This window comes from Amblyomma mixtum, chromosome 1, assembly GCF_055824585.1.
Source record: "Amblyomma mixtum isolate Tamu chromosome 1, ASM5582458v1, whole genome shotgun sequence".
NCBI lineage: Eukaryota > Metazoa > Arthropoda > Arachnida > Ixodida > Ixodidae > Amblyomma > Amblyomma mixtum.
This window is the reverse complement of record NC_143012.1, coordinates 317,656,906-317,683,612: the sequence shown is the minus strand read 5'-3', so window position 1 is coordinate 317,683,612 and position 26,707 is coordinate 317,656,906. Positions and strand designations below refer to the sequence as shown.

The window sequence follows — 26,707 nt, the reverse complement described above, 5'->3', positions numbered from 1 at the left end:
CCGTGTCGTCTCCTCTTTCGTTGGCCCTTTGTCCGTTTTGCGCTGGTCCTCAAGATAAACTACTTCCAACTCGCCCAGTGTACAGCGTGCTGTTAAATTATACGAATCTGTCTCGTATATAGACAACATGCTTTAAACAGCCCATCACCTTAAAAACTAATTCAGTTTGATGGCTGGCATAGTTTCTCACCTGATCATCTATGGTTAGCTTCACGTGTAAGGTGATGATTTAGGATCTACGAGAGGATTCAGTGCTCCTTAGTTTCCTTTGAGGGTGGGTAGTTATATCTCTGTGAACCCTTTACACTTACGCGACCAATCTTTACGCCATTGAGTGCTACTCTTTCCTTGTGTATGTGCGCACCACTTTACTTTTTTCAATCTCACAGCTCACGCTTCCGTTCTGTAATACGAGGGTTATACCGAAACTAACTGGAAATAGTGTTTTACTATAAATTTGGGTTTTGTACAGTGCAACAGCCTTACTTCCAGTAATGTGCTGCACCACTGAGATTAGAAGTTGCTTCGTACTATTTTGTGCTCATTTGGTCCCTTTTTTATGTTTCGCACCCGCCTTCCCCACCTGTCCGGCAGTTGGAAAGCATCTATGCGACAAAACTCAGTTCTTGCCTTGTGAAGCCGTGGCGTAGTGTTTCGAGAAGTGTTTCTGGTGTCTCGTAGCGTTGGCTTGGCATCTGCGCCCTTTAATATACCAGCCCATGAAGTCCGACCAAGCCAGATCGACGGTGTAGGCCTAGTTCGGAAAAAATTCTCACCGAATTCCATTTTTCCACTTTCCTTCACTGTTATGCGAACGATATGAGGGATGACTTCCCGCATTTCAGTTAACGCACAATGCATGACGGAGCTTAGGAAGGGTTTCAACATAACAAGTAGCATTTACAATTCTCGATAGATTCAAAGGGCTCATCGAAAACTAAACCCGCTGGATCCTATATTACCGTGTCTATATGCCCTTGGTATTCTGAGCAGACAATGGCCCTAAGTTTCTTTTCTTTCACTTTTTTTTGCATGCTTTGGCTTTCTTTTTTTCGGGCACCGGATGATGGAATAATTTTTGTGAACAGTCGCAACAAAAAGGAGGAAATCGTCTCCCTCATTTTCCAATCTTTGGAAAAGCTTTGCAGTTGTGCATTTTGCGTTCGGCTAATAAGCACTGAACAGAGTGGGAAAGAATTACCCAATAAGACTAGACTTGAAATAACCTTGTCGACAGCGTTATGGTGAATTTCAAGCATCCTCGCTATCTGGTCTTATGTAACGCTCCTGTTTGCTTCAGTGATGTCTACAACAGCCTCCTCTTTGGCTTTTGCTGCGATCGTCTGAAATAGCCACTGTGAGATTGATCTTCGATTCTTGCCTGACCTTTAAAAAATCTCACCCACATTCCCACACGCACTCACGCGAATATCACCGTGTGCTGGTACTGCAGATCTCTGTTGTGTTTTCAAGGAATGAACCTCCTCTTTGACGAGATATTTCACGATCGCACATTGCCGAAACGAGACGTCATCGACGGCCATTATGTTTTGTTGGCTAAAGGATAGCTTAAGTAATCCGTTGATGCCAAATGATACGCGACGATTACACAGACATGATGGCGCGTATCTCGAAACACTCGAAACATTTTTTGTGTTCTTGCCGACGTCCGTACTAACTTGCTGCTCATTGCCTTCAATACGACCTTAATAGCTGTCCTTTCAATGTAATGCAGCCGGTAATATCGAATCGCGCAACTGGTCAAGTTACTTTAGCCGCCATTTTTTCTCGCGCACCTTTGCGTCTGTGCTGTTTGCGTAATACAAACATTTGTTCGTCATTAATTCAATGATCTGATATGACTTCCATTTTTCCTGCGCCAGCGTTGTCGTCGCCGAAGCAGGTTAAAAAGAAGTACTGGGCTTTCTACTACTCGGGTGACTGCCGTGACGCCGAGGTCCAGAACACCATCAAGCAGGCATTCGAAACCAACTTCAACTACGTGAGGAGCAGGTTGAAGGTGTGCAATAATGGTGCCGGGTGTCAGCTAAACAACGTGGTGGTTAGATGTGGAAATATGTCAGAGTTGGCCGGACACCTGCCCGGAATGAGGCGAGCGAAGAGGAGCGCGGGACTTGGAGCCGCCTCCACGGCTGAAGTGAATGCCGAGGTCGTTCTGGAATTCGGAGTAAGTGTTGCGGCCTTGGCGGTTTTGCGCGGGACCATTCAAATGCAAATGTATCTCTTGGCATAGCTCTTGGCGTTTTTGTGTTATGTTAGCTCAACGCATGGTGCACAGTGACTGACGAAAGTTTGTGGGATGCGAATTTTCAGCGGAAAAAAAAAAAAACATATATTTCTGCGTGGTCAGGCAAATAAGGTCAACAAAAAGCACCGAGTCATGAGCGTACGTGAGTTCTTCACGCGCTAGAACGATTACAAACTGGCTAGCGAGGCAACGGAGAACTACTTTTTTTTTTTTTTTTCCAGCGAATTCGCATCCCGTAAACTTTTGTCCAAGACAACATAAGACAGCTCCTGCCTCATCGTATGATTGTAATGTAGCGACCATATCTCGAATTCGCAAAGGACTGCACTCTTTAGGACGGTGTCCAGCAGATAAACAAATCTCTGTTGGACAAGCAGCGCTATCTAGAGGCGCATGACGCTGGTATTCACCGGAAACGCCCATGCCTTGCAGCGATGTCATTACATTGCCTCTGCCACTACTACAACTGCACAGAAATCGGAACCTCGCAGTGCAATTGCGTACTGAAGAAACATTTCCGCAGCGTCATCACTTCTGGTGCAGTAGCAGACACACCAACATCTCTTTCCCTCAATTTTATTAGAGCAGGTTTTCATCGCGAATAGTAGAAAGTGGCACTTGACGTCAGCAAGTGCCCAGGAAAGCAAAAAGGTGGGGATCACAAAGAGTTTGACGTCAGCACTGTTGCCTGACTGACTCATGTTAGGCTGCGCACCGAGCCGACCCTCTTCGCCACACCATTTGTCGCCAGATGTTGCATGTTTGTCTCAGCGCTCTCACGCATTCTTTACGATAACATTAACAACGCTTAAAATTTATCCATAATTGTTACTCGTTAAAGCACGCACTACAAGCACGCCTCGAACCACTCCGACTTTCCAGACACTTCCGTGCTTTATTCGATCATACTTCAACTAAATACCTCAAATGCATACATCAGTAGCCCATTCGAGGCGTCCACATTGCGTTACCAATGTGTTCCTCGAGGTTTTAGAAATGCTCTGCAGCTGCTCATCAGCTCGCCTCGGACATCTCTTGTTTGCACAAAAACTTGGATGACACGTAATTACCATTAGCTGTGACTATGCGATGACATAAGAACCTCGCTGTTAGCTGCCGGGCTCGAGCACACATAACAAAAAAGTAGAGGAAGGGATTTATCTCTCTCCACAATGCCGCCTGCCGACCATAAAAAGTTGCCGGCTTAGCGCATTAAGTGCCGAAAGCTCACTGGCCCGGGTTGATTCACCCTCCACATTGCACGGTAGCCATTGTTGTTTCCATGACAACCACCCTCGGGTATCGACTTCCTCCACCCCCACCAGAGCCTCTTCCTTCCACGGCAGCCACCCTCTGGGTTTTTCCCCTGCCAGCCACCTTCCAATTCCTCTCTCTCCTCTGCCCGAAGAAAGAGGAGGGGGATTTCTCCCGCTCCACTTTGGCACCTGCCAACGGTGGCAGATCGCTGCAGGCTCTTCAGTGTACCACCCGAGCAGGTGGCAAAGTGTCACACCACTGCTATGTGCGGGAAAACGGGGCTGCTGTGCTACCACATGAAACACTTCACGCATTCTTCGGTTGTTGGGCAGTCGCGCGGTAAGTGACGCCGCCGGAGCATACTGTATATGTGGGCCTGGTCGCAGGCCAACGGAACCGCTGCCCTCGTCAACGACACGGAGGACTTGGCTGCAGCCATCGACGAAATTGTGGACAGCATAGGCGAGATCGCGCCTTCTGTCCTTGAGCAAGTCAGCGGCGAGGAGAACGTGACCATGCAGATGGACCTCATCGACTCCACAGCCGAAGAACTGGTCATCGTCTGCGCGGAAGGGGAGACACTCAGCGGCCAAGGATGCGGTGAGTTGGCATTGCCTCTCTGAATGAGGCGGCAGGGCTGAGGTCTTCCCGTTATGCATTATGGCAGGAGTCTCTGCATTAAAATGACAGCAAGCTTGAAACTAAATGTGCTACGTTTCTTCAGGTGAACCTGTCATGGCACTGTTATTTATGCCGATTCCTTTCCAGTTTTTTTTTTCATTCACAGCGACTCAGTCGCTACTATGAGGTCGCAGTCGGACTGGCATTTTTATTGACGACCCGTCTACTCCCATCTCCCTTCCCGAAGCAAGCGCTCCGCCTATATGGCCATAACCAGTACTGAGCAACGGCGGCATTACGATAAGAGGGAAACGGAAAAATAGCGACCCTATTATCATCATCATAATCACCACCACCTGCGAGGTGGGTGGATAGATGACGTAACGAGTTCCTTCACTCACAGCCTCGCGCCGGTGACCAGGTTCCGGTGGCAGCTTCCACGCGAGAGAGGGTAGGGTGCTGTGGAAGATAATGCAGGATAGTTCGCAGTGGCAGTTCTTCGCTTCGCAGCTTGGGCAAAGATGTGTTTCACGGCGCAGCAGACCAGTAGCCTTGGATCTCGGAGGCCTAACTGATCCCGAACTGAACCCTAATTCCCTAAATTTATCCAGCGCTGCTAGGTGCGCAGCGACAGTATTCTCTAAGGGAACAGATGCACGTGTGCGATGGGCTGCACAGGAACGACAACGTCGCAAGCGAAATTTTGAGGAACAGGTCACTGACGCAGCCCAACTGCGACTGAGTTTTGCAATTTGTGCGTCGTAGCGCGAACTCTGTGTAAGTTTTTGTCCTGTCGAGCTGTGTTGTCGTTGGCATCGCTTTCGCTTGGCGCACCTTTCTGTGTCGTTAATTCCCGGCTCTTCGCTTCTCCCTAATTAACCGTACACAGCCAAGTGTCCCAAGGGCACGTTCCACGACCGAAGCCAGGGCGTGTGCTCTCCGTGTCCAATGGGCAGATACCAGGACGAGGAAGGCACCGTGTCTTGCAAGCTCTGTCCAGAGGGCGCTGCCACCGCGGCTCCCAAGAGCACCAGCGTGGATGACTGCCAGGGTGAGCAGTCATTCCCCTTGCCTTCGTGCCTTTCGTGCTTTTCGGATGAAGCCTGGCAATGGAAGCCACTTATGGAATTAAAGTGGAGCCTAGGACTAATGTCAACTCGGGCTCCAATTTATGCTTCGGACTAAGCTCTCACTTTCTTCTGCAAGTTTCTTCTCCTTAATATGTAATCTACAGCCTTGGTCTGTAGATAGAAAGACTTGGCAAAGGTGTCGAAGTTATTTAATAAGCCCAAAGTAACCGACATAAGGAAGCATAATATGCAGAGAATCGAGCATGCTCTGAGAACAGAGGGAGCCTAAATTGCTCAAGGTATAGTCAAAAGTCAGCTGTGCGTACTAAGAGACAAGGAGGGCATGTAATGCCATCACGAGTATGGATAAGATAGTTAAGGTAGCCGAGGAGTTCTACACAGATCTATACAGTATCTGAAATAATCCGGGCGATAATGACGTAGGCAGCGGTGCATAGGAATTGGGCATCCTGCCGACAACAAAACAGAAAGTAAAAAAACAAAACATTACAAACAATGTGAAGAGGGAAAGCAACTGGGCAGTACCAGGTAACTGTAGATGTGTTGAAGAATGGTGAGAATATTGTGCTACAGAAACTGACCACCTTGCATATGCGATGCCTCATGACCTCGAGCGCACCAGAACACTGGAAGAACGGCAATATTGTCCTAACCGATTAGAAAGGGGTGTAAATGATTTGAAAAATTACTGACCGATCAGCTTGCTGTCTGGTGCTTACTATTTACTAGCGTAGTTACAAATAGAATCAGAGCAGCCTTAGACATCAGTCAACCAAAGTACCATGCTAGCTTTGGTAAAGGCTAAGAGACAGTAGGCCATATTCACGCCATCAGTCTGGCCATAGAGAAATGCGCAGATTATAACCGGTCCCTAAATATAGCCTTCATAGATTACGAGAAAGCACTTACTCAGTGGAAACCTCAGTAGTCATGTAGGTATTACGCAACTAGGGTGTATTAAAGGCATACGTAAAAGTAGTGAACAATATCTATAGCGGCAGCACAGGCCCCATAGTCTCAAAAAAAAAAGTAAAACTAGGTGGGCTTCTTCATCACATTCTCAAACAATGTAACGTGGTAGTCTTTAGGTTGCCTACTGTGGTGTCTACAATGAGTGTTATGCTCTTTTGCGATCTTTCCGACAAACTCCGTTTGGAATCAGTTCCATTGCACTTATATGATATGCATGAGTCATCACCTTATAGAATGTTCGAGTACCGTTCGCTGGATTATCTTATGGGATTATACTAATCCAACCCATTATTCCACCTTAAACAATTTTTGGGATGGGCCTGGTTACAAAATTTCGGGTCGGGGGCCCTTTGAGATTTTCGGCGTGGGCCAACTTCTAGGTTTTAGGTCCACCTGCCACAGTGAGCATGTTGAGATGACGTCATGAAGTCACGTGACCTTTCGACGAGTATAGACTATTGCGCATCACCTCTTCTGAGTACTATATCAGACTTAATGTACTCTCAGGAAAGAGGGCATTTCGTACTCTCATTTGGATGTTACATCTTTCAATTCCATCAGTTCATAAAAAAAGATAATAGAACAAAGTAGAACATGAACCTCTTCGAGCACACAGAGAGAATAGTGTAATTGCATAAAATGGCTGCGTAATTGTATGAAAGACGATAGAAGCGATGGAAATAAACTGAAAAATGTGTTTCACTGAAGCTTACGCTACCGCGCGAAGTGTGGTCATATGATTGACAAAACGAATGCATTCCGCTGCACTTGTCGATACGGTCAGTTAGTTACCTCTCCATTCACTAATCTACTACGTTCACCCTGCTGCGCAGTGGTTTGCTCTCCGGGTACCTACTCCAAGGACGGGCTGGAGACGTGCCTGGCCTGCCCTCTGGGCACGTACCAGGACCGACACCAGCAGACCCGGTGCAAGCGCTGCCCCGCGGGATCCACGACCGAGGCGTTCGGAAGTTCCCAAGAGACCGACTGCAAGAGTCAGTGTCAGCTCAGCCAAGAGTAGTAGCAAAACATAGCCTCCTCTTTAAGCCACTTCCTTGCGTAACTACACCCTCTAAACAGAAAGGAGTAAAAAGGGAGTAAAGCTGTCCTCTAGCACACTCCCTTTTATAAAAGGGGGTGCTTTAGACGACACCTTACTCTCTTTTTACCCCCATATAGGCGTATTCGTGTTTAGTGTGCGGCGTGTCCTTAATTAACTGCACTCGCTGACTCTTCACACTGCTCTTGTCTAGAGATGTAAAATTTCAGGAAAATTTGAATGGCGTGAAAAAAACCGTTTTTTTTTTCAGGGATTTTTTCATGAAAAATTGGAAATTTTGCAAAACATGACAAAAACAGATTTATTTGCAATAGCACAACAATCAATAATAACGCTCCGAAGTTCAGTCGAATATGCAGTTATAGATGTCGTATTGTGAAACAAACTTCTGGTTCTATTGCACCGAGAAGATAAATAATGATTTGCACTTCGTGCGAATATGGAGGTATAACTATCATATTTGTGGAACGAACTTCTTGTTCTATTGCGCCGAGAAAGGGAACATGAAAACTGATCTATAAGTCACTCCATATGGGACACAGAATCACTGTCGCTGGATGCGGCACTACGCGCAGCAGCATGGATTGAAGCTGTGTCCACAGCTAGGTTCGACTGCACATACACAAGCTTTCGAACGCGTTCCCCTGAAAGCCTGTTGCGAATCTTTGTATGGACATTCCCGAAACGTGACCAGTTTGTTCGCAGCTGGCGGATGATGGTGGTATCTGCAGCAGTCGGCAAGCCAGACGAGTTAGCGACTGGTTGGGGTAAAGGCCTTGCCACCAGGTAGATGGGGTCACGTGCTTCGCTGAAGACCCTGTACCAAATTCCTGCGGATGTTCTGTACTCTCCTATGTTGGAAATCAAGAAGCTAGGCTTGTATTTGGCTAAAACCGCTTACATGCACAGCATCCTATGTTATTTATGCCGTGTGTGTAGCGCTGTAGAATTTGCAGCCGTTTTGTTCTACTTCAGCCGTGAGTTCAAGTATTAGTGTGTTTTTAAGTCAAGCCTGGATCTTATTGTGACCTGGCCATCAACCCGCGTACTCGTAGCACGAACGTTTTAAAAAGCACTATACCTGGCACCGGCGATGACGACTGCCCTCCAATCGTTCAAAGATGCACGCTGTAATTGTTTTCAAAGCAAAAACAAAAACCTAAACTAAAAGCAAGCAATTGTAAAACCTTGAAATTTCATTGTGAGATTTTCAATGTTTTTTTCCATTTTCCCTCGCCTGAAAAAAACGAAAAAAAAAACGTTTTTTTTCCCAAAATTGCAGTGTTTTTTTCAGGCCTTCACATCTCTACTCTTGTCTCGTCACCGAGGCAGTGGAGCATGTAATCGCGGTACGCGCCTGCGTATGCGCGGAATAATGGCGTTGGTCGATACCTTGGTGCATTTGAGAACAGTGATGTTCCGACCGGGGAATCTTCTCTTTTTTCGGGAATTGAAGAGGATAAAATTTAGCGCCAAGTGAGTTTTTACAGGGTTTCAGGAAAATTTAAGAGTCGAAATTTTCAATTACCAAATGGGCAGTTTTCAGATTGCTGCCTTTCCCGGTAGCAATTCGAAAACTAAAATAGGGAATATTAGGCCTAAATGAGTGAATTTTGGGTTGGAGCACGGAGCATCGCACTTCGAGAGCAGGCCAGGCCATTCTTCTTAGAGGGCCTTGTACTCGGCGCTTGGCCAGAGACAGTTCGTTCTCAGGGCAACTCGGGCGTTCCTTCGTTTCTTGTGTAACAAGGGGGTTCATTTATGGTTGTGATTAGGCGCGCTCATGTCATGTTTGTATATACTCGCACCTCTGCTCTATCCTCATCGTTCACCATCCTAGCTCCTTTTACACCTTAGATGCTATGCAAAACAACTCGTTGTTTAGCACTGTCTAATTCATTTTTTAGACCGGCCAGCACTACTCGGTTCTTTTAGCCCGAGGCTTTTTTGGAGCTTTAAATCGCCCAGCACTAATAATTTATTATTTTTGCATCAATTTATTGGCATCGTTCACATTGCTCAGCGCTGTAAATTATGCTTAGAAAGCGCTGTTACCGACGGTGAGCCGTAGATTTCCCCATTCAGAGAATCCCAGAGTGATGAATGCAAACATGTGACGTCAGAATACGGTATCGGGAAGGTACGTTTAAAATCCAAGGAACGTTTAAAGGAGCTTTTCAAAATGACAAAAACCAACAAACATTGGTGCCAATGAAAAAGAATTCTAAACGCGTTATGAATCAGTGCAGTGTAGTGCGATTTCGATCTCGCCTCATCAGCGCCTCCTTTAAGCGTAAGCCGTGCCGTCAACTTGCAGAATACTGCGCTCCCGGCTCGTACTCCGACAGCGGCCTGCAGCCGTGCACGCCTTGCAAGAGGGGCACCTACCAGAACCTGAGTGGCCAGAAATCGTGCTCCGAGTGCCCCGCCCCGACCACCAGCCTGCACGAGGGATCCAAGTCGATCATCGACTGCGTCGGTGAGGTGGACGCCGCGTCACGGCACATCTTAAGTCACCTTGTGGTTTGCTTGAAACAGGCTTAAAACAATCGCAAGTTATAGAGGCGCTGATTGGTCGGCTCGCATATGATTTGGAGTCCGTCTGGGGTGCCGCAATTTTAGAGAAATGAAAGGAAAAAGCGAAACGACGCCAAGGATTGATTTAGGTAGTGCCTTTTTTTAAGCACAGGTGTCAATTAAAGTACCCAGACCGGTAGCCAGAGCACCTGTACACGTATGGTGGTGCCCATTTTTACTTGGGTTAAGACTTAAGAAGACTGAATAATACTTTTGCAGGTTCTTGCTGTTTGTGTGTTTGCTTCTTTTTTTCTTCCTGTTGCGTTGGGAAGTCTCGGAACTAACAAAGCGCCGCATGCTATTGTATTCCTTGCCGATCAGCGTAAATAAAAAAATTATGCGTATAATTAAAACATGTCACACTACCTTTCGACAGAACATGCGCAAGTGTGTATGCATACGTGGGCAATGTGTGCATGTGTATGTGTACATGAGTGTGTAGATGTCTGTGAACACACGCATAAACTGTTCCAGTGCCCCCTAGGGGTATGTGTAGCTCCAGCGTCGGAAGCTGCTTTTGAACTGGCGTGGAAGTGGAGGGTGAATGCGCCTAAATATCGGAAATATCAGTGAGCACCGCGAGTACGTCCACATGTGTGCGGAGGTTTTGTGTCAGTGTGCAATGAATCAAGTTCACAAAGGAGGTGAATAGGGCTAGTTGTGCTTAAGATCACTGAAACTTGGCATAGACTTGGATGAGAGTTACTTCTAACTTATGAAAGTAGCATTTGTCCATGTTTGCCTCTTTGTGTCCATGTCTGTCAAATTTTAGCGCCTCCGAAATGACGTCCAATGAATGCTAGTAAATAGTGTCCGCAAGGTTTTGTAACACCAGACAGCAATATATACAACCAAAAATGTGGTATCACTATTGTACCGTCTGTTGCAAAAGTTCACAATCCACCACTCCGATCATTTCAATGGCTCGGTGGACTCTAAACTTCTCCAACCATCGGTACGTGAACAGTCTTCACACCACCGCACAAAACCGCAAACCAAGAAAAACACACTGCAAAGCTGAGTGCGGGGCAACATTTTTTTTAATACAATTAGCCTTAATCGACAATAGCTAAATTGAAGACTGACAATTTTCCTTTCTTTCCGTTCCAGATGTTGACCACTGTGCCTCGAACCCTTGTCTTAACGGCACATGCGTCGCTCACCAGCACGGCTTCATCTGCGAAGAGCATTAATACCATGACGGCGAAAAAAATGCATGGAAATAGATCTCCCCTGATGAATTACATCAGGTCATGCGGCTCGTTTTCCTATTAAAACTGCTTTTATTAAAAATAAAAAAGTTATTTTGGCCACGAAAGTGTAAAGTTAGTAAACACGACGAATGTTATAGTCGTGTCCCATATACGACACTTGCCTACCCACCAGTAATGCTTAAGTTAGCTAATATTTTCGACAAAAACTAAACGCCACTGCAGCTGCCAGCGCAGCGTCGCTGCCAAGGACTTGCGCCTCTGTCGAACAATCTGCAATTTCGTCGTTGAAAGTAAAGTAATGAGAATGGGTCGTTTTTTTTTTTATTTCCGCAAATTGATAAAGCCTTCCGTAACTTTCCCAGTGCTCGCGATCATGGTCATCATGAACATCAGTCATGATCGCTGCTTATGTGTCAAACCTAGAGAGAACAAGGCATCGAGCAGGAAGACTCAACCGCACTTCACAATAACCCTTCGATGCTGGAGCCTCACCCGAGGCACCTCCGTGCGTGGCGGCGACAAAATGGCAATGTGGTAAGAACTTTTCCTCCCGGGGTACCTGCAGACAAACGCAAAAAAAAAAGAGGAAGAAAAACTGCCGCGTTACCGCGGCTCTACAAACGGGTATTTACGGCAAACTGTTGCCAAAGACGTGAAAAATGCGCCGGTGGGTACAATAACAAACTTAATTCGACTCAAATGAAAGAGTATTGAATATAATTTTCTGTGCTTCTTCCTCTACATACTTTTCAGCAGGCGAAAAAAAATGGAAGACTGGTGGAGCGTACCTCTCCCTCGCCACCGTTCATGCTTTTATCTTATCTCCGTTACATGCAGTACACTCGTCTTTTGACAGCACAAAAGATAAGAGAAAGCATGCGTGGAGCCTAGTAAGAGCAGCTCAGCTCAACTATCCTTTCGACAAGGGCTGTAATAGTCCTGACGGCAATGACAGAAGACTAAGACCACTGTAGCAGCACGTATACGAAATAGTCGCACGAAATAGTTACACTTCAACACCCGAAGACAGAACGCGGAGTATATTGTGCTGTGACTAACACCAGACTTTTAAACGCTATGTGAACCATATTGTTACGGACCACAAGAAGACGACAAAGTGGACAGTGTCGCGAGACGGAGCGCTCGTGCTGGGCCCGCTGGCCGTTGCGCATTTTTCATCATACACTCTGTCTTTCTGTTCTTCGGCTTACCATCGCGCTACAATATATACGCCATTTTACCGGAAGAAAGGCATATTGTTTTTCTCAGGCATTCTCTTCGAGTGCAGCCACTTCCGAACCATTGCGACATTGATAAGGTAACGATTACTGAGCACTGATCAATCCCAATGCGCTCTTACGTAATAACGAATTCAAGAATATCATCTCAGATTTTTAATATTTTTCAGTGAAATCGCTCACACGGAGCTAAAGTAGGGGGGTCCTCATGTCGCTCGTGGACGCCTCGAAGGCACACACTAGTAAATACAGCTGGCGGCGAATGTGCGTGGAGTCCATGGTTGCCATGACAACCAGCTGCCGCCCTGCCCAATAAGGGCAAGCAAGGGGCACAGCAACGGCTTTCGCTGAGTTTAGTACGTTACGAAGCCCAGCGTAAGCAAGTTTTATTTCGTGTTATTTTATAATTAGGCAATTAGTCGCCCCTCTACGCATAACCGCTACAGAGAACCATCATTAAGGCCTCTTACTTGATTATTTATCTCTAGTAGCGGGAAAGGACAAGTGATCTGGGTCCTCACCGGCTCATATATGCGCCAGCTTCTGAAGGTGGGCAGTTCTCTCGGCTTCCACACTTTTGAGAAAGGAGAGCTGCCGCACAGACCGCTCGACCGGAATGTCTTTCGATGCGAAAGATAAAGGGCCACGGCTTCTCGCTACCTGGAAAGAAAAACGAAAGGAAAAGGCCACTTTAATTAGCTCCGAGAGGTCACATTCAGAGGTATGCTGAAAACACATCGCGAACCATTTCTGTTCACCTCTCCCCTTTTAACATATCAACATTGGACTGACAGATATCATCAAGTCGTTCTTAACGAAAGCCGTATTGTACATTAGCTGAAGTGGTGCAAATGTTTAAAAGTAGTTATCTTCCAATGTCTCTAAACATGAGCATGGACAATTGGTACATACCAGGGGAGATTCTTCAGGTACACATCCTGGTCTTAACCAATCTTGGTATACGGGTACAAGTATACGGGCCGCGAGAGGTAATCAAGAAAATAAACGTGTTTCTGAACAATACCCCTCTACGACTCGTGATTTCGCACCCTCGGAATACGTGGCAGGCAACTTCTCGTACAGAGAAAGCAGGAAGCACACGCAGTGACCCACCGCGAGCTGCCAGTAGCGCACTTGGAATCCGACCAGGGCCCACAGGTAGTCGCTGAAGGTGATCTCGGGAAGTGTCTTAGGCTCAAAGTGAAGGCAGGCGTGGCTGCTCTGCCAGAGGAGGAAGTCGCTGAGGCGCGTCTCGCCCGACGTCCTGAGGAGCATCTCCACACTGTCTCCTTCTTCCAGGGACGCGTACCCGTCGACGAGCTCGTCCGTAATGTCACTGTGACGAACAAGCCCGCGTGGCAGAAACAATCTAAGGGGCTCGAACGTTGAATTCACTGCAGTGTCTCAGTACAGTCACGGCTTTCGACTGCTGAGCCCGAGGTGCCGGGACCGAATTTTGGCAGCGGCGGACGCGTTCTGAAGCAAGTGATCGAAATAAGAGAATGCTGAACTTTGTCAGTTTGAGTAACTTCAAAGTTGAAGATACTCCAACTGAAAGTTAGTCGGTTCGTAAGAGCGACTCTTAGGTACTTATTTAAACGGGAACGTGCCGAATCTTGCTGTTCTCAAGGCAATACTGGTAAGAGCTAACATATTTCTTTCGTGTAATTTGGAGAAGCACAGCCTTATCACTGTTTACATCCATATTCCATTCTTCACATCGGTGAAAAGTTTTTACCAGTCATTCTTGGAGTATCTGATGATCTGGAAGTGATGAAATGTCTTTAAAATTTACCCAGCCATCTGCGAACAATTTTATTGATACTAGTGGGTAAATAACATGCATTCGATCATTTATATATATTAAATAAAGCGAAGGTTTTAACACGCTTCCCTGAGGGACAGCGGAAGCAACAGCAAGTTTTGCAGAACAGGCACCGCTCACATCGACAAATCGAGTTTTATTTCTCAGATAAGCTTTCATCCACTCGACAAGATGAGAGGGAAGTCCAGTCAGCTGCAGTCATTTTCGAACCACATTGCCGATTAGGAAAATATATAAAAAAAAATGGGCTCATCTGCGAGGTTGACGGCCCTCGATTTCAGGATATTTGTTTTATGGAGTATAAGGTCCCAATGCGACTCATGATATGCCGCCGTAGTGGAGGGCTCCAGAAACTTTGATCACCTGGAGTTCTTTAACGTGCACTGACATCGCACAGTATTTCGCCTCCATCGATATGCGACCGCTGCGGCAGGGATCGAACCCGCGACTTCCGGGTCAGCAGCCGAGCACCTTAACCGCTGAGCCACAGCGGCGGCACTTTTCTTTCAGGATATAATTTTACACTTAAAATAAAAAAAATAAAACTTGTTTAGCTAAGTTCAGTTAATTGACTAATTATTGAGCTCTACCACGTACATGACGCCTGCCTTGCTTTACAGTAAACCTGCATAGACCTTACCACTATCTCTCTCGCAGACTTTAAAATAAAAATCTGCAAATGTTAAACGAGTATAGACACCATGTTTCGGTCATATGTTTTCTTTTTGTAATGATACGTGAAACCGTACTATACGCGAAGCACCACGTAGTATTCGCCTACGACCGCTAAAGAATTTTTGATCGAATTTCATCTACTTGTCTCGGTTTCGTTTTCAACAGCTGAGCGATGGCGACGACGTCACAGTTCCGTATAGGTCCCGTGAAGAATGTGAAATATTGCGATATCATCGACGCTTCGTCGTTTCAATACACTACAACGCCAAGACAAGCCTGTTTCAAGAACCGGTACACGATGACTGAAGAGGCAGCGATTATATGCCGCAGTTTTTCTTATGCTTCACGTCACGTGTACGAACATCTGACGTCATAGCCGTCACTCGGCTGTTGAAACTGAAATGAAAACAGGTGAAAGAAAATATTCGACTGTAGATAATTCAGCGGTCGTAGGCGAATGCCACCCGGTGATCACGTATAGTAATGGCTTATTTATTTATACATACTGCAGCGCAATTATTCCGCTATGGCAGGAGTGGGAAAAAACAAAAAGCAAAATATGCAACAAAGGTAACAAAGGCTTGCGCATCAAGAGAAGAAAACACGCAACGAAACATCAGATGTCTACACTCGTTCTTTAAAAAAATTCACCCGGTATGCGAATAATCCCAGTATATATGAATGAAATGATTTTTACTCTGAACGTAGGTTCCCCTCCTTGACAGCTTGAGCCAGACGCCGCGCCATGCGCGTCACCTGTCGACGAGAGGAGTAAGCCACGCAGGCGACCGTTGACGTCCTGCGCGGGAGGCAGTGCGGACCATGTTCATAATTCTGTTGGGAAACCACAGTGTTATATTCGGCACATTCAAGAGGGGCAAAACTGCGAAGAGGTAGAACATGAACTCTGTGCCTTTAAAGAAAAAAACGAAACAAGGCACGTCTTTCGTCCGCTGTTTCTCCAAATTAAACGGAACAGGCACCAGTGAGAAATTATGAAATGCGGAATCATTTACTTGGCTCGAAAAAAACCCATGACTGTTTAACACGCTGAATAGGCATTTCATATCTTTTATTTGCACTCAAGCAACTTAGCCTCTACATCTAAACCAAATGTATATTAATTAAATTCCGGCTACAGGTAGTTTCCACAGTCTGTACAGGCGAATTGAGAGACGGCTGAATTCAACGTTGTGTCATTGGAGTTGACTTCAATAAAATATTTAGTAATTAACATCATCGTCACCATCAGGCGGGTTAAGTCCATTCTAGGACAAATATCTTTCCCATTGATTTACACTTACTCCAGCCCTCCACCGGCCCCGTGCCAGCAAATTTCTCGATCTCACCAGCACAACACACTCTCCACCGCCCAACTCGCCTAATTTCCGTACTTCAGATGTATGCAGGTTCAGTATGAATTCATTTGTTCCAGGTGACGTGCGCATGCTCCTAACTCTCGTTAACGTCATACACTCGTAAATATATGACATGGACACCGGTAACGCGAAAAAGTCGTCAAGAATAGTTGTTCTAAACAGCGGTAGATGTGCAGTATTGCGAGGTTTTCATATCCAAAAATAAACAACAGCACATCGCGTATGTGAAAAGGCACAATCATGGGTTATATCAGCATCCATGCTCCAAGTTTTGATCCTCTGCCACAAACACTGTGGGAGAATTGAGATAACTGCTAGAGTTCTTCAGCTAACCACAAAGCTAGTTGGGCAAGGGTCACTCACCCTGCGTTATTCATAGTGGCAAGGTCAACTCTTGCCAGGCAACGCTGCAAGTCTTTGGGAAGCCTCTCCAGGTCGCCAGCGCACCGTATGCGACGTCCGGTTTTCCTGAAGTCGTCCCTGAAAAGGAGCGTCAGGTAGCTTGTAGCATGTCTAGGCGTTTGGGATGAATGAAGCATATATGCTTACATCTCTGAACGCCTTGTAAGTCCTCAATTCATTGCCTATGTATTGCAGTGAAGCGTATTGAAACGATTGGCGTGCCTCAAGAGTGCTGCGTGTTTCTTTGAGTAATTTAATCGAGCTATCTTCTAATGATTGTGTTATGTAAGGAAAAATTACTAATGACACTGATAGTCCATCCCTTCATTCAGATCTGGATGCAGTATGCCCATGGTGCTCATCCTGGTTAATTACATTCAACAACTCCCTGGCTGCTATGGAAACGTGTAATGAACTTGGTTCATGCTCTCCGTGTTCTGCTTCTTGCCATTTTGCTTTTGTTTGTCCTAAAATATACTTTTCCTACAACTGGTTTCTATGTAATGCTTAATAACATTCAATTTGTTCGACGTATTATTAATCGGAATGGCCGCTCTCTTTGTCAGAGCCTTGAGCGTTATCGTGAACAAATAATACAAGGAAAAGAGAACAGTATTTTGCCGCGTCACCTAATGCGCTAACTGCGGAGAGACTGGGATTTCTGAATGTAGAACTAGTTATGAAAGACACAAACCAGTTCCATTTTTAGTTTCACGATGGTTGAAGCAAAGCTTCTAGGATTGGGAGGACTTTTACCAATGCTCCCTCTCCCCACGATAAGAAAAGAGAGGAAGAACTGAGAATTTGCGGGGGAACCTGGTTCAGTTCTCGTGCTGTGCCTAGACTTCAGCCACTTAGATCTCCAGCAATTTTTTTGCAGCGAAAGTTGTTATAGCTTTGGTTTAGCCATTTAGTCCTGCCAATCTACCGTGTGATACACCGTCAGCCGTAATACCTTAGTGACTTAGGTTAATTAAACTTAATTAGTGCAGTTTATATAAGTTTATTTCATTAAATTAAATTCAATTACTGACTTTCACGCTGGACTGGTAGCAAAGTGGAGAGGGAGAGAGGGCGGGAGGCGACGGGCGGCATAGTGGCTTGGGATGTTATGGTAAGGGTGCAGGAATGTGCAACCGGAACGCGGCTGCCACGGGCAGAAGAGTGGAAGGAGGAGGTTATGACGAGGGTAAAAGAGTGCGAAACCTGAGGGTGGTTGCACGACAGAACGCAGGGTTACGTGGCTAGCTAAACCAAAGCTAGCAGCTTTCGCTGATTCATGTGCTAAATCGGTAAGCCTAGCTCTAGAAATTTTTCCTTTTTTTTTAACGCGATAGCATTAAAATAAAGCCAGCATCGTCTTTGGCATCGGTGTCGTTGGCCATGAGCGGAAAATCCACGAAAAATTTCCTTAGGAGAAACTTAGGCGACAGTGGGACACCTAGGTCATGGAACCTTGCGACGTCAACAACCTGCCCATTGGATTGTGAGCAAACTGTCGACCGTGGCAGGTGGCAGTTAAATTAATTGCTGGTCGCGAGAGATTGCTCTAGAAGAGCAACCTAGGTCTCACAAGCCTCACCAGTAGCGGCACCTACCACCTCGCATCGCTTACCGCTCCACCATTGCACTGTGCCAGGAGTGATATGAGGACTCACAGCGGTCTATGAATGTTAGAGAATGGCAGAGAGAGTTAAGCTCCGTCATACTCTTAAGACAGAGCTTAACTGTCCCCCCCCCCCCCCCCCCCCCCCCTAGTTTTAGTGCACTAACACTAAGGCCCCCACTCCTAACCGCACTAAATCATTCGTTTTTTTTCTAACGCAATGTACAACCTGCATTTCCGTTGAGAACAGTATTTTATGAATACTGACTAGTAGCTTACATGTTGTCCAAGACGTATCGGCAGCGTCGGCAGATTTCGCTGAAGATGCCGTTCTGCTCGCTCTGAGGACGCGTGAAGTTATCGGCGCTGAAGACGTAAATGACCGACTCCTTGACGCCCACCAGAGAGCACCATGTGCCTACCTGCGGCGCAGAGAAGAATCAGGAACAGCAGGCCGCCCCTCTCTACAAGGGAACAGTTATGATTAGCACCCGCTCGAGCGTATCATATATGTGTGCAGAGGAAAACAGCACAGCTTTCGCTGATATTGGTTGCTGAATAAAAACTACAGGCTTTTGCATCGGACCCAAGAATGCTGCCAGACGACAGCAACCGAACTTTAATATGAAAGGGTCAAGATGAAATTCTGGCACTGCCGCGCAGTCGCTTTTCACCCAAGATTGGTTTATTTATTTATTTATTAGTTTGGTTTATTGGGGTTTAACGTCGGCTCAGGCTATGAGAGACGCCGTAGTGAAGGGCTCCGGAAATTTCGACCTCCTGGCGTTCTTTAACGCGCACTGACAACGCACAGTACACGAGCCTCTAGAATTTCGCCTACATCAAAATTCAGCCGCGGCGGCCGGGATCGAACCCGCGTCTTTCGGGTCAGTGTCGGGTCAGCAGCCGAGTGCCGTAGCCACTGAGCCACCGCGGCGAGAACTTTTCACCCAAGAGGAAACTCACTGAGTCAAACGGCTGCTCACATGTGCCTCGAAATCTGAAAACTTCTATGCGTCGATGAAATCGTTGGTAGCTCCGTCAAAAATGCACTCGATGTTTAGTATATTCTGAAGTTGCACACACCGTTTCAACGCGAGTTTTTGGACTCCGCGATTTTAAAGATGGCCTTTACCCAATGGTATACGGTCTTGAGAGACTGAGGCTGGGATAAAAGAAAATACGGTACTTTTTCGTACCGTACAAATGAGTTGGAAAATATTGTCTTGACTTGGTTTCCTGGCGTATACAGCGGGTATGAACGCTGTAGGACTTACACAGCGGCTTACTCAAGAAACCGCTTCAGTTAAGCTTTTCGGGATAGTTGCTTCACTAAGTGAAGGGGTCAATTACGGCGAAAAAACACTTAAGGAACACACTGCGCTTGTGTGTGTGTTCTTTACCGTCTTTGTCCCTTCCGCGTAGCAGTAATTTCGCGTTAAGAAACAGTATCTGCACAGCGTCAACGACACGAGTCTCACCGGGCTGTTCGACCCGATCTATAAGGTGGCTTTTCGGCGTGTTCACCTAGTCTCCGGGGTGTCTATAACTGACAGACGTGCAGATACCAGCGCGCCGCATTGCGTTCGACACACGTCAATATTTACACGCTGACGTCACGCAGTCAGCGCATCCCTTTGCTCTGTCCCCCCACTTCCTTTCTCTCGCCGACGCGTCTTTGTGCGCGTTTTTGCCGTTTAATCAACTTCCTTGCAGTTACGATTAAAGTCTCATTGTCCCTAATAAGTCGACGGGCCACTTGTCGATACTGATACTATAGTAGGATACAACTTAAAAAAACAGTAGTTGCTAACACTGGGCCGCGGTCCGCGGCGTCTTGTATTACTCCGCTGGCCAATCGCAACCGTAAACGAAATCAGTTTTTTAATGTTTGACTACATCAAACAATCCATGTATCAAAATTCTAGAACTCGTAATTCTTCTCCTTGTGATAACCTACACGTTTACGTAACAAGAAACGTTTAAGCAGCGGACTACTTTTTCGTCGTGGACGAATTCTGTGCGCGGAGGCTGAATGTGGGCGGAGCTTCACTGCAGACTTAAGTTGTATCAGACTATAACCAAAATGTCAAACGAGCAATGGGCGAAGAGTCACCGATCAGCGACTCTTGGCGGAGCCGTCGACTGTCCCCAAGAAAGGAGAGAACGGCTCCCAATAAGCGCGGCCGGCAGGCAGGAACACACTAACAGGCCAGGGCCTCTCATTAAGCTCGCTCTTTCCCTACCGTGCCCATTGAACGTGAGTTACCAGTGGCCCGTTGATGTCCCGAGTGACGTAACTACGAAGCTGTGAATTTCGGTGCGGATCTGAAGAGAATGGTGCGCAACTTTTTTAAAAGAGCATGGTAGACTCCCTGGTAGCCAGGCCCACTGCAAACGATCTCGGTTTCTCAATTTGCTTGAGTCTTTAGATATAGATATTTTTTTTAATTCCTGTAATAGCAGTCAGCTTAAGGATAGTGTCAGATAATTTATTTTAGCTCAGATGATGAAAACACCAAGAAATCAGGCCAGAACATACCCAGCTATCCACCTGGAAGCTTAGTTTTTTTTTTTTTTTTGCTTATTTCCTGTTTACCGGTATTTTGTGTCTGTTAAGAAGATGAAATTGGAATGTTCGCAGTAATGTGGCCCTTACTTGCCGTGATTATACATGTGTGGTCAGGATTTGATGTCGTCACCTCTTCGGAGTTTGCTGTTTTGCCTAAGGAAGGATACTACGAATGCCAGAACGGCGCGGTGCAGTGAACGGTGTTACCCTACAGTGCATCTCTGCAGAACGGGAGTCATAGCTGTTAGGCATGCATAAACAATTCATCATGTATCTACTGTGCCTCACCCATGCCGTGCAAAAACACGAAAAATACACTTGGCATACCACTTTAATCACGTAGCAATATCGTGAACACAAAACATAACGACGGTAAACAATACAAAACAACGACCACACAGTATTAGCGCACCTAATTCGCATTTGGCCTAACTACGCGAATCGACCGTCATTCTTTTGCACGCTCGTACACTGTAGCCGCTTGCCTGAATTTTTGCGTTCGCCTAATCCTAGAGGAATGCAAGATAGCGTTATTCGGGCACTCGATGCGTCTGCGGAGCTGATTACGCGTTTCTAGCCCCAAACGAGCCGGCAGTACTTGGATAAGTTCGGAACAGCTGGTTAAAAGGTTGGTTTGGTTTATGTGGTTTAACGTCCCAAAGCGACTCAGGCTATGAGGGACGCCGTAGTGAAGGGCTCCGCAAAATTTCGACCATCCGGGATTCTTTAAGGTGCACTAACATCGCACAGTAGACGGGTCTCTATCATTTCATCCCCATCGAAACGCGACCGCCACGGCCGGGATCGAACCCGCGTCTTTCGGGTCAGCAACCGAGCACCATATCTGCTGAGCCACCACAGCGGCGAGCTAGTTAAAAGTGCTATAAAATAAAAGTATAGGGTGTCAAGTAAGGGAGTAAGCTTGACATTGCATTTTTCAGAGAAGAAAAAAAAATGGTACCGGGGGCTGCGTAGACTCGGAATTCTACCCTGGCCAATCCCCCACCGCGTGTAACTGAGGACATCATCATCATCATCACCACTCGGAATTCCCTCTCACCCGGCTGAGCATCTGTGAGCCGGCAACGTGACCATCGTCCACGGAGACGCCGTGCTTCCTGGCGAAGCGGCGGTTTCCGTCGGGGATGATGCCGATAGTGTGTGGTACGGGCCCCAGGCTGAGAAGCCAAATGAGCAGCCGCTCGTACCACGACACTGGCACGAAGCCGAAGACACCGCACTCGTCACCAGCGGCCGAGTGCACAGCCGAGGAGGCACCTGCACGCGAGACGGACACCTTGCAATCAGTCTTGCCGTGCTTTCGAACGCAAAGCGCAGTCAATAACATAGCGTATAATAAGATAAAAGAAACCTGTTCGGGCAACACAAATGTGTTTAAAAATTAAACATTTCGTCAGGAAGGACGCTTTTACATGTTTTTTCGGCCTTCCCCCTAGCAGCACCCATATCCCGTCATACGACATAATCATAAGACGAGGCCATGACGTAGACATCTGGCGTACCCCGCGACTCTTTCAAAAACTGAGGAGAAAGGAAAGTTTGCTTGCGAATGGTTGTCGACGGGATGTGTTCTCGTGTTCTCGAGGGACGTGTTCGATTGAAGCGGGCACTCATTAGAGATCGGTGGTGAAATCGCTTGATTGCGACGACTGTAACTTTGCTGTTAATTAGTCTTTAAAAATATTATCTCGCTGTTCCTTCCAGAGCCGATACCTGACAACCGCCGGCGTATAGCAAATTTTCGACCAGAAGGTGGCCAGGGGTCCTTTAAACCGTCTTATCTGCGTAACTCGATAAGCACAAAAGGTATGTTTCTGCGCTGAACTCAAACGCGTAAATATTACTTTCTAGTTACTTTCTCGGCAGTCTCAATCAGCTTGTCTTTTAAAAGGTCACATAGATATATATATACATTATATTCTTTGACGTGATTTAACATTCTGTTTCATATATCAGCACTGCAGTAATAAAGCATCAGAATTCAGAAAACCTTATACCCGCTGCAATGCGTCCATTTGAAGTAATTCCTAAGTTTGAGTGGGCCGCCTACCTTGGAACAAGTTTGGGTCTACCTCGCGTTTCGACATGCAAGGAAAAGTAGCGGCAGTCGTTTGAATCAGTGCCTACAAGGCTACAATCAAAGGTTCTCAACCACTGCCGGCCGGCATGGTCAGCAGCCAAGCACGATCCGACCTATACCCGTGCGTGTCCGGCCAAGAAAAACTGGCCACCTGCTATCTGCCAACCCTTTACCAGCTGCCGGCCATCGCACATGTCTGCTCGGGACGTGCCTCATATACGGTAGCGTTCCTTTGGCAGGTAAAAATGCAATAAACACTAAACAATGAGCCGCTTATCACTCTGCACGACGATTTCATTTGAGCTGGAAGGAGCAGGCACCTTGGGCTCTTCAGACCCAAGATTAGTCACCGTACCGCCCAATGCGCGCAGTTGTTTATCGTTTATGGAGTTTAACGTCCCAAAGCCGTTCAGGCTATGAGGGACGCCGTAGTGGAAGGATCAGAAAAATTTCGACTACGTTGGGTTCTTTAACGCGCACTGACATCGCACAGTATACGGGCGTCTAACATTTTGCCACCATCGAAATTCGGCCGCCGCTGCCGGGATCGAACCCGCGTCTCTTTCGGGTCAGCAGCCGAGCACCATAACCACTGAGCCATCGCGGTGGCTCACGAGTTACGGCCAATATGTAAGCAGCGGCAGTGTTTTAATTCCAGATTTTCTTGACTGTTACGAATAAGGTAGGTTAGCTTAACCCTGTGCAGCAGCTCGGAAAGCTTTCGTGTTAACATCCCAGCGTCTTCAAGCTGCTTGCACCTACCGATCGAAGCTCTCTTCTCGCGTCTTGATTATAGTTCTCTCCAGGAGCGGCCTTGTAGCGACAGCTGTCAGACAGCCATATTAACTGTGCACCGTGCTGGGAACACACCCGCCGAAACACGAACTACGTCGATAACGCGAAGATAAGAATCCAGAAGAGGTCTCTTAACTAGGGATGTGCGAATACTACTCTAATACCGATAACGTAACTTTTATGCCGAATCGGATACGAATAATATGGCTGAAAACCGAACGGAATCGAATATTTTTACAAATATTCCCAACTTATGCGAATCGTTCAGAATGAGTAATTGTGCGATACAACTAAGCGTTAGCGTTGTCGCGTTCCAGCTGTTAAAAAGCGCAACCAACATTGACCTTCAAAACAAGAAGTCAGTATATCAACTCTATGACCGTCGAATTATACGCAAAAGGAAATTACTTTTTTGTTACTGGCGACAACAGAGAATAAACTAGAGCAACACCTTAGTACATGAGACGGGCGAGGGTTGTCACTTAAGTCATGGCCTACGAGATCGGGCATAAAGGCAGGGTTTGCTGAACCTGCCCGAGTCCTGCTGCATTGTCTAATCTTCGAGGCCACGCATGAACATTGTGAACGCCGCCACATTAATAGACCACGCTAAGATACCGAATTCTCCATCCAGCACATGCCGGTCACGACAGCATCGTACGTGGTATACGTGCTGGTGTAGGTCCTGTTTTGTAGAACAGCCGCCGAAAAAAAATCCGGCGGGCCTTATTCGAACAGTATTCGAAACTGAAAACACATTCGATTTGTTTCCGATAATTTTTTTCATGTTTTACTTGATTCGTTGGAAGAATTGATTATTCGCACACCCTTAACCTTAACTATTGCATAGCACTTGTGGGTGCATGTTGATACCGATTTATAGACTTTTAGAATGAAATGTTTTCTTTGCATGGCGTCTGCACCTCGTGCAGAAGCGGTGGCGAGCTGCAGAACGTCAAGGCAAACGTTGTCGCAAAACGACACGCACCATGCCATACTCCGACACAAAAGAAGACTCGCGGCAACAGTCGCGTTTCTGTCACGAAGCAATATGACACTGGGAAAAGCAGTCATACCTCGTTTCGGTAAAGTGTTGAGGTCAGATGATGGATTGAATTGCAACCAAATTTCTCCCAGATGATAATTCAATCCGGAAGAAAGAATACCTTGGCAAACTTGTGCCAAGTCATCCGCACCGGAATAGGCGCCGTTTCTGGCGTGTCGAGCCACGGTTAACGACCAACGGAGAATGCAGCAGATGCTACAGACATGATTCCATGGGCAACTCCCTCATACAGATACTTAGCACACCTCTATCTCAGCGTACGTGAACCGCTGACTCATGGTGTAGAGTATGCGCTTGTTGTATGGCCGTAACTCGCGAGCCACCGCGGTGGCTCAGTGGTTGCGGCGCTCGGCTGCTGACCCGAGAGATGCGGGTTCGATCCCGGCAGCGGCGGTTGCACTTCGATGGTGGCGAAATGTTGGACGCCCGTGTACCTTTGCCTACCAAATTTCATTTGGTGTGCTCTAACTTATGAACTCATATTCTATAAGACTTTTTCGAAGACTCTCAACTATCTCAAAAACCCAACCAGACGGATCTCCGTCGAAGATGTTTTCGTTCAGGTAGAAACAATGTTCCTAGCTCCAGACGTATGCAGTTTTCTTCGTATTCTACAGGGGAATTACATTCTGCAGCTAGTATGTTCTCAGCATTCAGAAAGAACATTGTGCCACACTCACCGATTTGTTCTCTTGCCATTTGCCGCCGCGGGAAGACCAACCAGCCCGCTCAGTGCTTATTCGTGCCAGCATGGAGATCTCGATAGACGCGGAAGCGGCTTTTATACCTCCTCGAGTGTTGGTTGGAGTAGCAAACACGCCGTCTCCTTCTCGGTGTTTGGCTTCCTTTGAGTTCGCAAACACACATTTCTGGAGGTGCTCGTGGCTCGAGTCGTGACTTTCCTCAACGCTCCAACCAAGTTTGCTTCCAACACACAGGTTCACTTTCTCATGAAGACGGTTTGTTCCTCGACAGGGTGTGAGAGACAGCTAAGTTGCTGGGGTGGTTGAACAGCAAGAAAGGTTCGTTAGATAGTGAAACTGACCGACAGCCCTCATTGCTTACGTCAAGGTCTAATTATTCGTTAACAACGCTACCGCTAAAAAAAAGGGCAGTGAAAAGGTAGTAACTACAGCAGTTACTAACTCTTACGGAATTTAGCTATTTTTTTTACTAACTACAATCTAGCCCGTTTATAACGAAGCCACTTATAGCGAAATAGCGGTTATAACGAAGGGATTTCAATTTCCCATTCCCATTTTTGCATTTTCAATACATTTTGGGTCCGGTTTTAACGAAGTAAATAAGAGCGCGTCAGCGGATATAACGAAGAGATTTAATACCAACCGAAAAATAATCTGCCAAAATAAGAGCAAAATTCGGCTGACGGCGTCCTTTCGTGGCGTCGTCTGCTCTCCTGTGGAGCGAAAGGTTGCTTCACTGCATCTCATGGCACGCCGGTCTCGTGTTGCGCCGTCCTTGAACGGCGTCACGGCGTAGAGCGGCAGAGCACGCCGCGCAGGGGAAAAATGTAAAAAAGAACAGAGGCGATTTTTTTTTTTCGATGACGTCGCAGAGAGCGGCCGTCTTGGCCAATCTCGGTTCTCTATTTCTCCCAGGCAGTTGGAAGCGTGGTTCATTTTTATCGTTATCGCGTTATCGCGGAGTTCGACCAGATCTTTGCTTCGCAGTTGGATAGTATGGAAGCCGCAATCCTGAAGTCCGCACTCGCGAAACGTCTTCAGGGGACGCTGGACGACTTCTTTCAGCGGCAATAAATCGGTATGCCGATGTTTGCATTTTTTTTTCGTAGTCCACATATAAGAAAATAGCGGATATAGCGAAGTGATTTCCGATTCCCGCCGACTTCGTTATAACCGGGCTAGACTGTATTTCTACCCTCTTCAAGGTAGCTAGTAAAACTCAGCCTTTCCCATCCTTTTACTGCCTATGGTAGCTAGTTAGTACCTGGTTAGAAACCTTTCCT

The 26,707-nt window shown here is 46.7% G+C and overlaps 2 protein-coding genes across 4 annotated transcripts in view; one reads left to right on the top strand and one right to left on the bottom strand.

The window, feature by feature from the left end:
• LOC149372605 (sushi, von Willebrand factor type A, EGF and pentraxin domain-containing protein 1-like) overlaps nucleotides 1-11,165 on the top strand; it is a 70,126-nt gene extending 58,961 nt beyond the window's left edge. For both annotated transcript variants that reach the window (XM_089567108.1, XM_089567107.1), the window contains 6 exons: nucleotides 1,884-2,188; nucleotides 3,913-4,126; nucleotides 5,037-5,198; nucleotides 7,044-7,205; nucleotides 9,588-9,749; nucleotides 10,958-11,165. In XM_089567108.1, coding sequence (XP_089423234.1) covers nucleotides 1,884-2,188; nucleotides 3,913-4,126; nucleotides 5,037-5,198; nucleotides 7,044-7,205; nucleotides 9,588-9,749; nucleotides 10,958-11,040 — 1,088 coding nt within the window. In that variant the 3' untranslated portion in view covers nucleotides 11,041-11,165. The remainder of the gene's footprint in view (nucleotides 1-1,883; nucleotides 2,189-3,912; nucleotides 4,127-5,036; nucleotides 5,199-7,043; nucleotides 7,206-9,587; nucleotides 9,750-10,957) is intronic.
• LOC149372604 (dehydrodolichyl diphosphate synthase complex subunit Dhdds-like) lies at nucleotides 10,887-25,467 on the bottom strand. 2 transcript variants are annotated; one of them, XM_089567111.1, is made up of 8 exons: nucleotides 25,401-25,467; nucleotides 21,819-22,036; nucleotides 18,466-18,608; nucleotides 16,542-16,658; nucleotides 15,497-15,598; nucleotides 13,413-13,635; nucleotides 12,821-12,959; nucleotides 11,481-11,620 (listed from the first exon to the last, which is right to left on the bottom strand). In XM_089567111.1, the coding sequence occupies exons 1-7, from the start codon at nucleotides 25,417-25,419 to the stop codon at nucleotides 12,825-12,827; spliced, it is 957 nt and encodes a 318-aa protein (XP_089423237.1). In that variant the 5' UTR covers nucleotides 25,420-25,467; the 3' UTR covers nucleotides 11,481-11,620; nucleotides 12,821-12,824. The 2 variants fall into 2 exon arrangements, with proteins under 2 accessions (XP_089423236.1, XP_089423237.1); XM_089567110.1 differs by lacking the exon at nucleotides 12,821-12,959 and having other exon boundaries at nucleotides 10,887-11,620.
• Nucleotides 25,468-26,707: the final 1,240 nt, after the last annotated feature.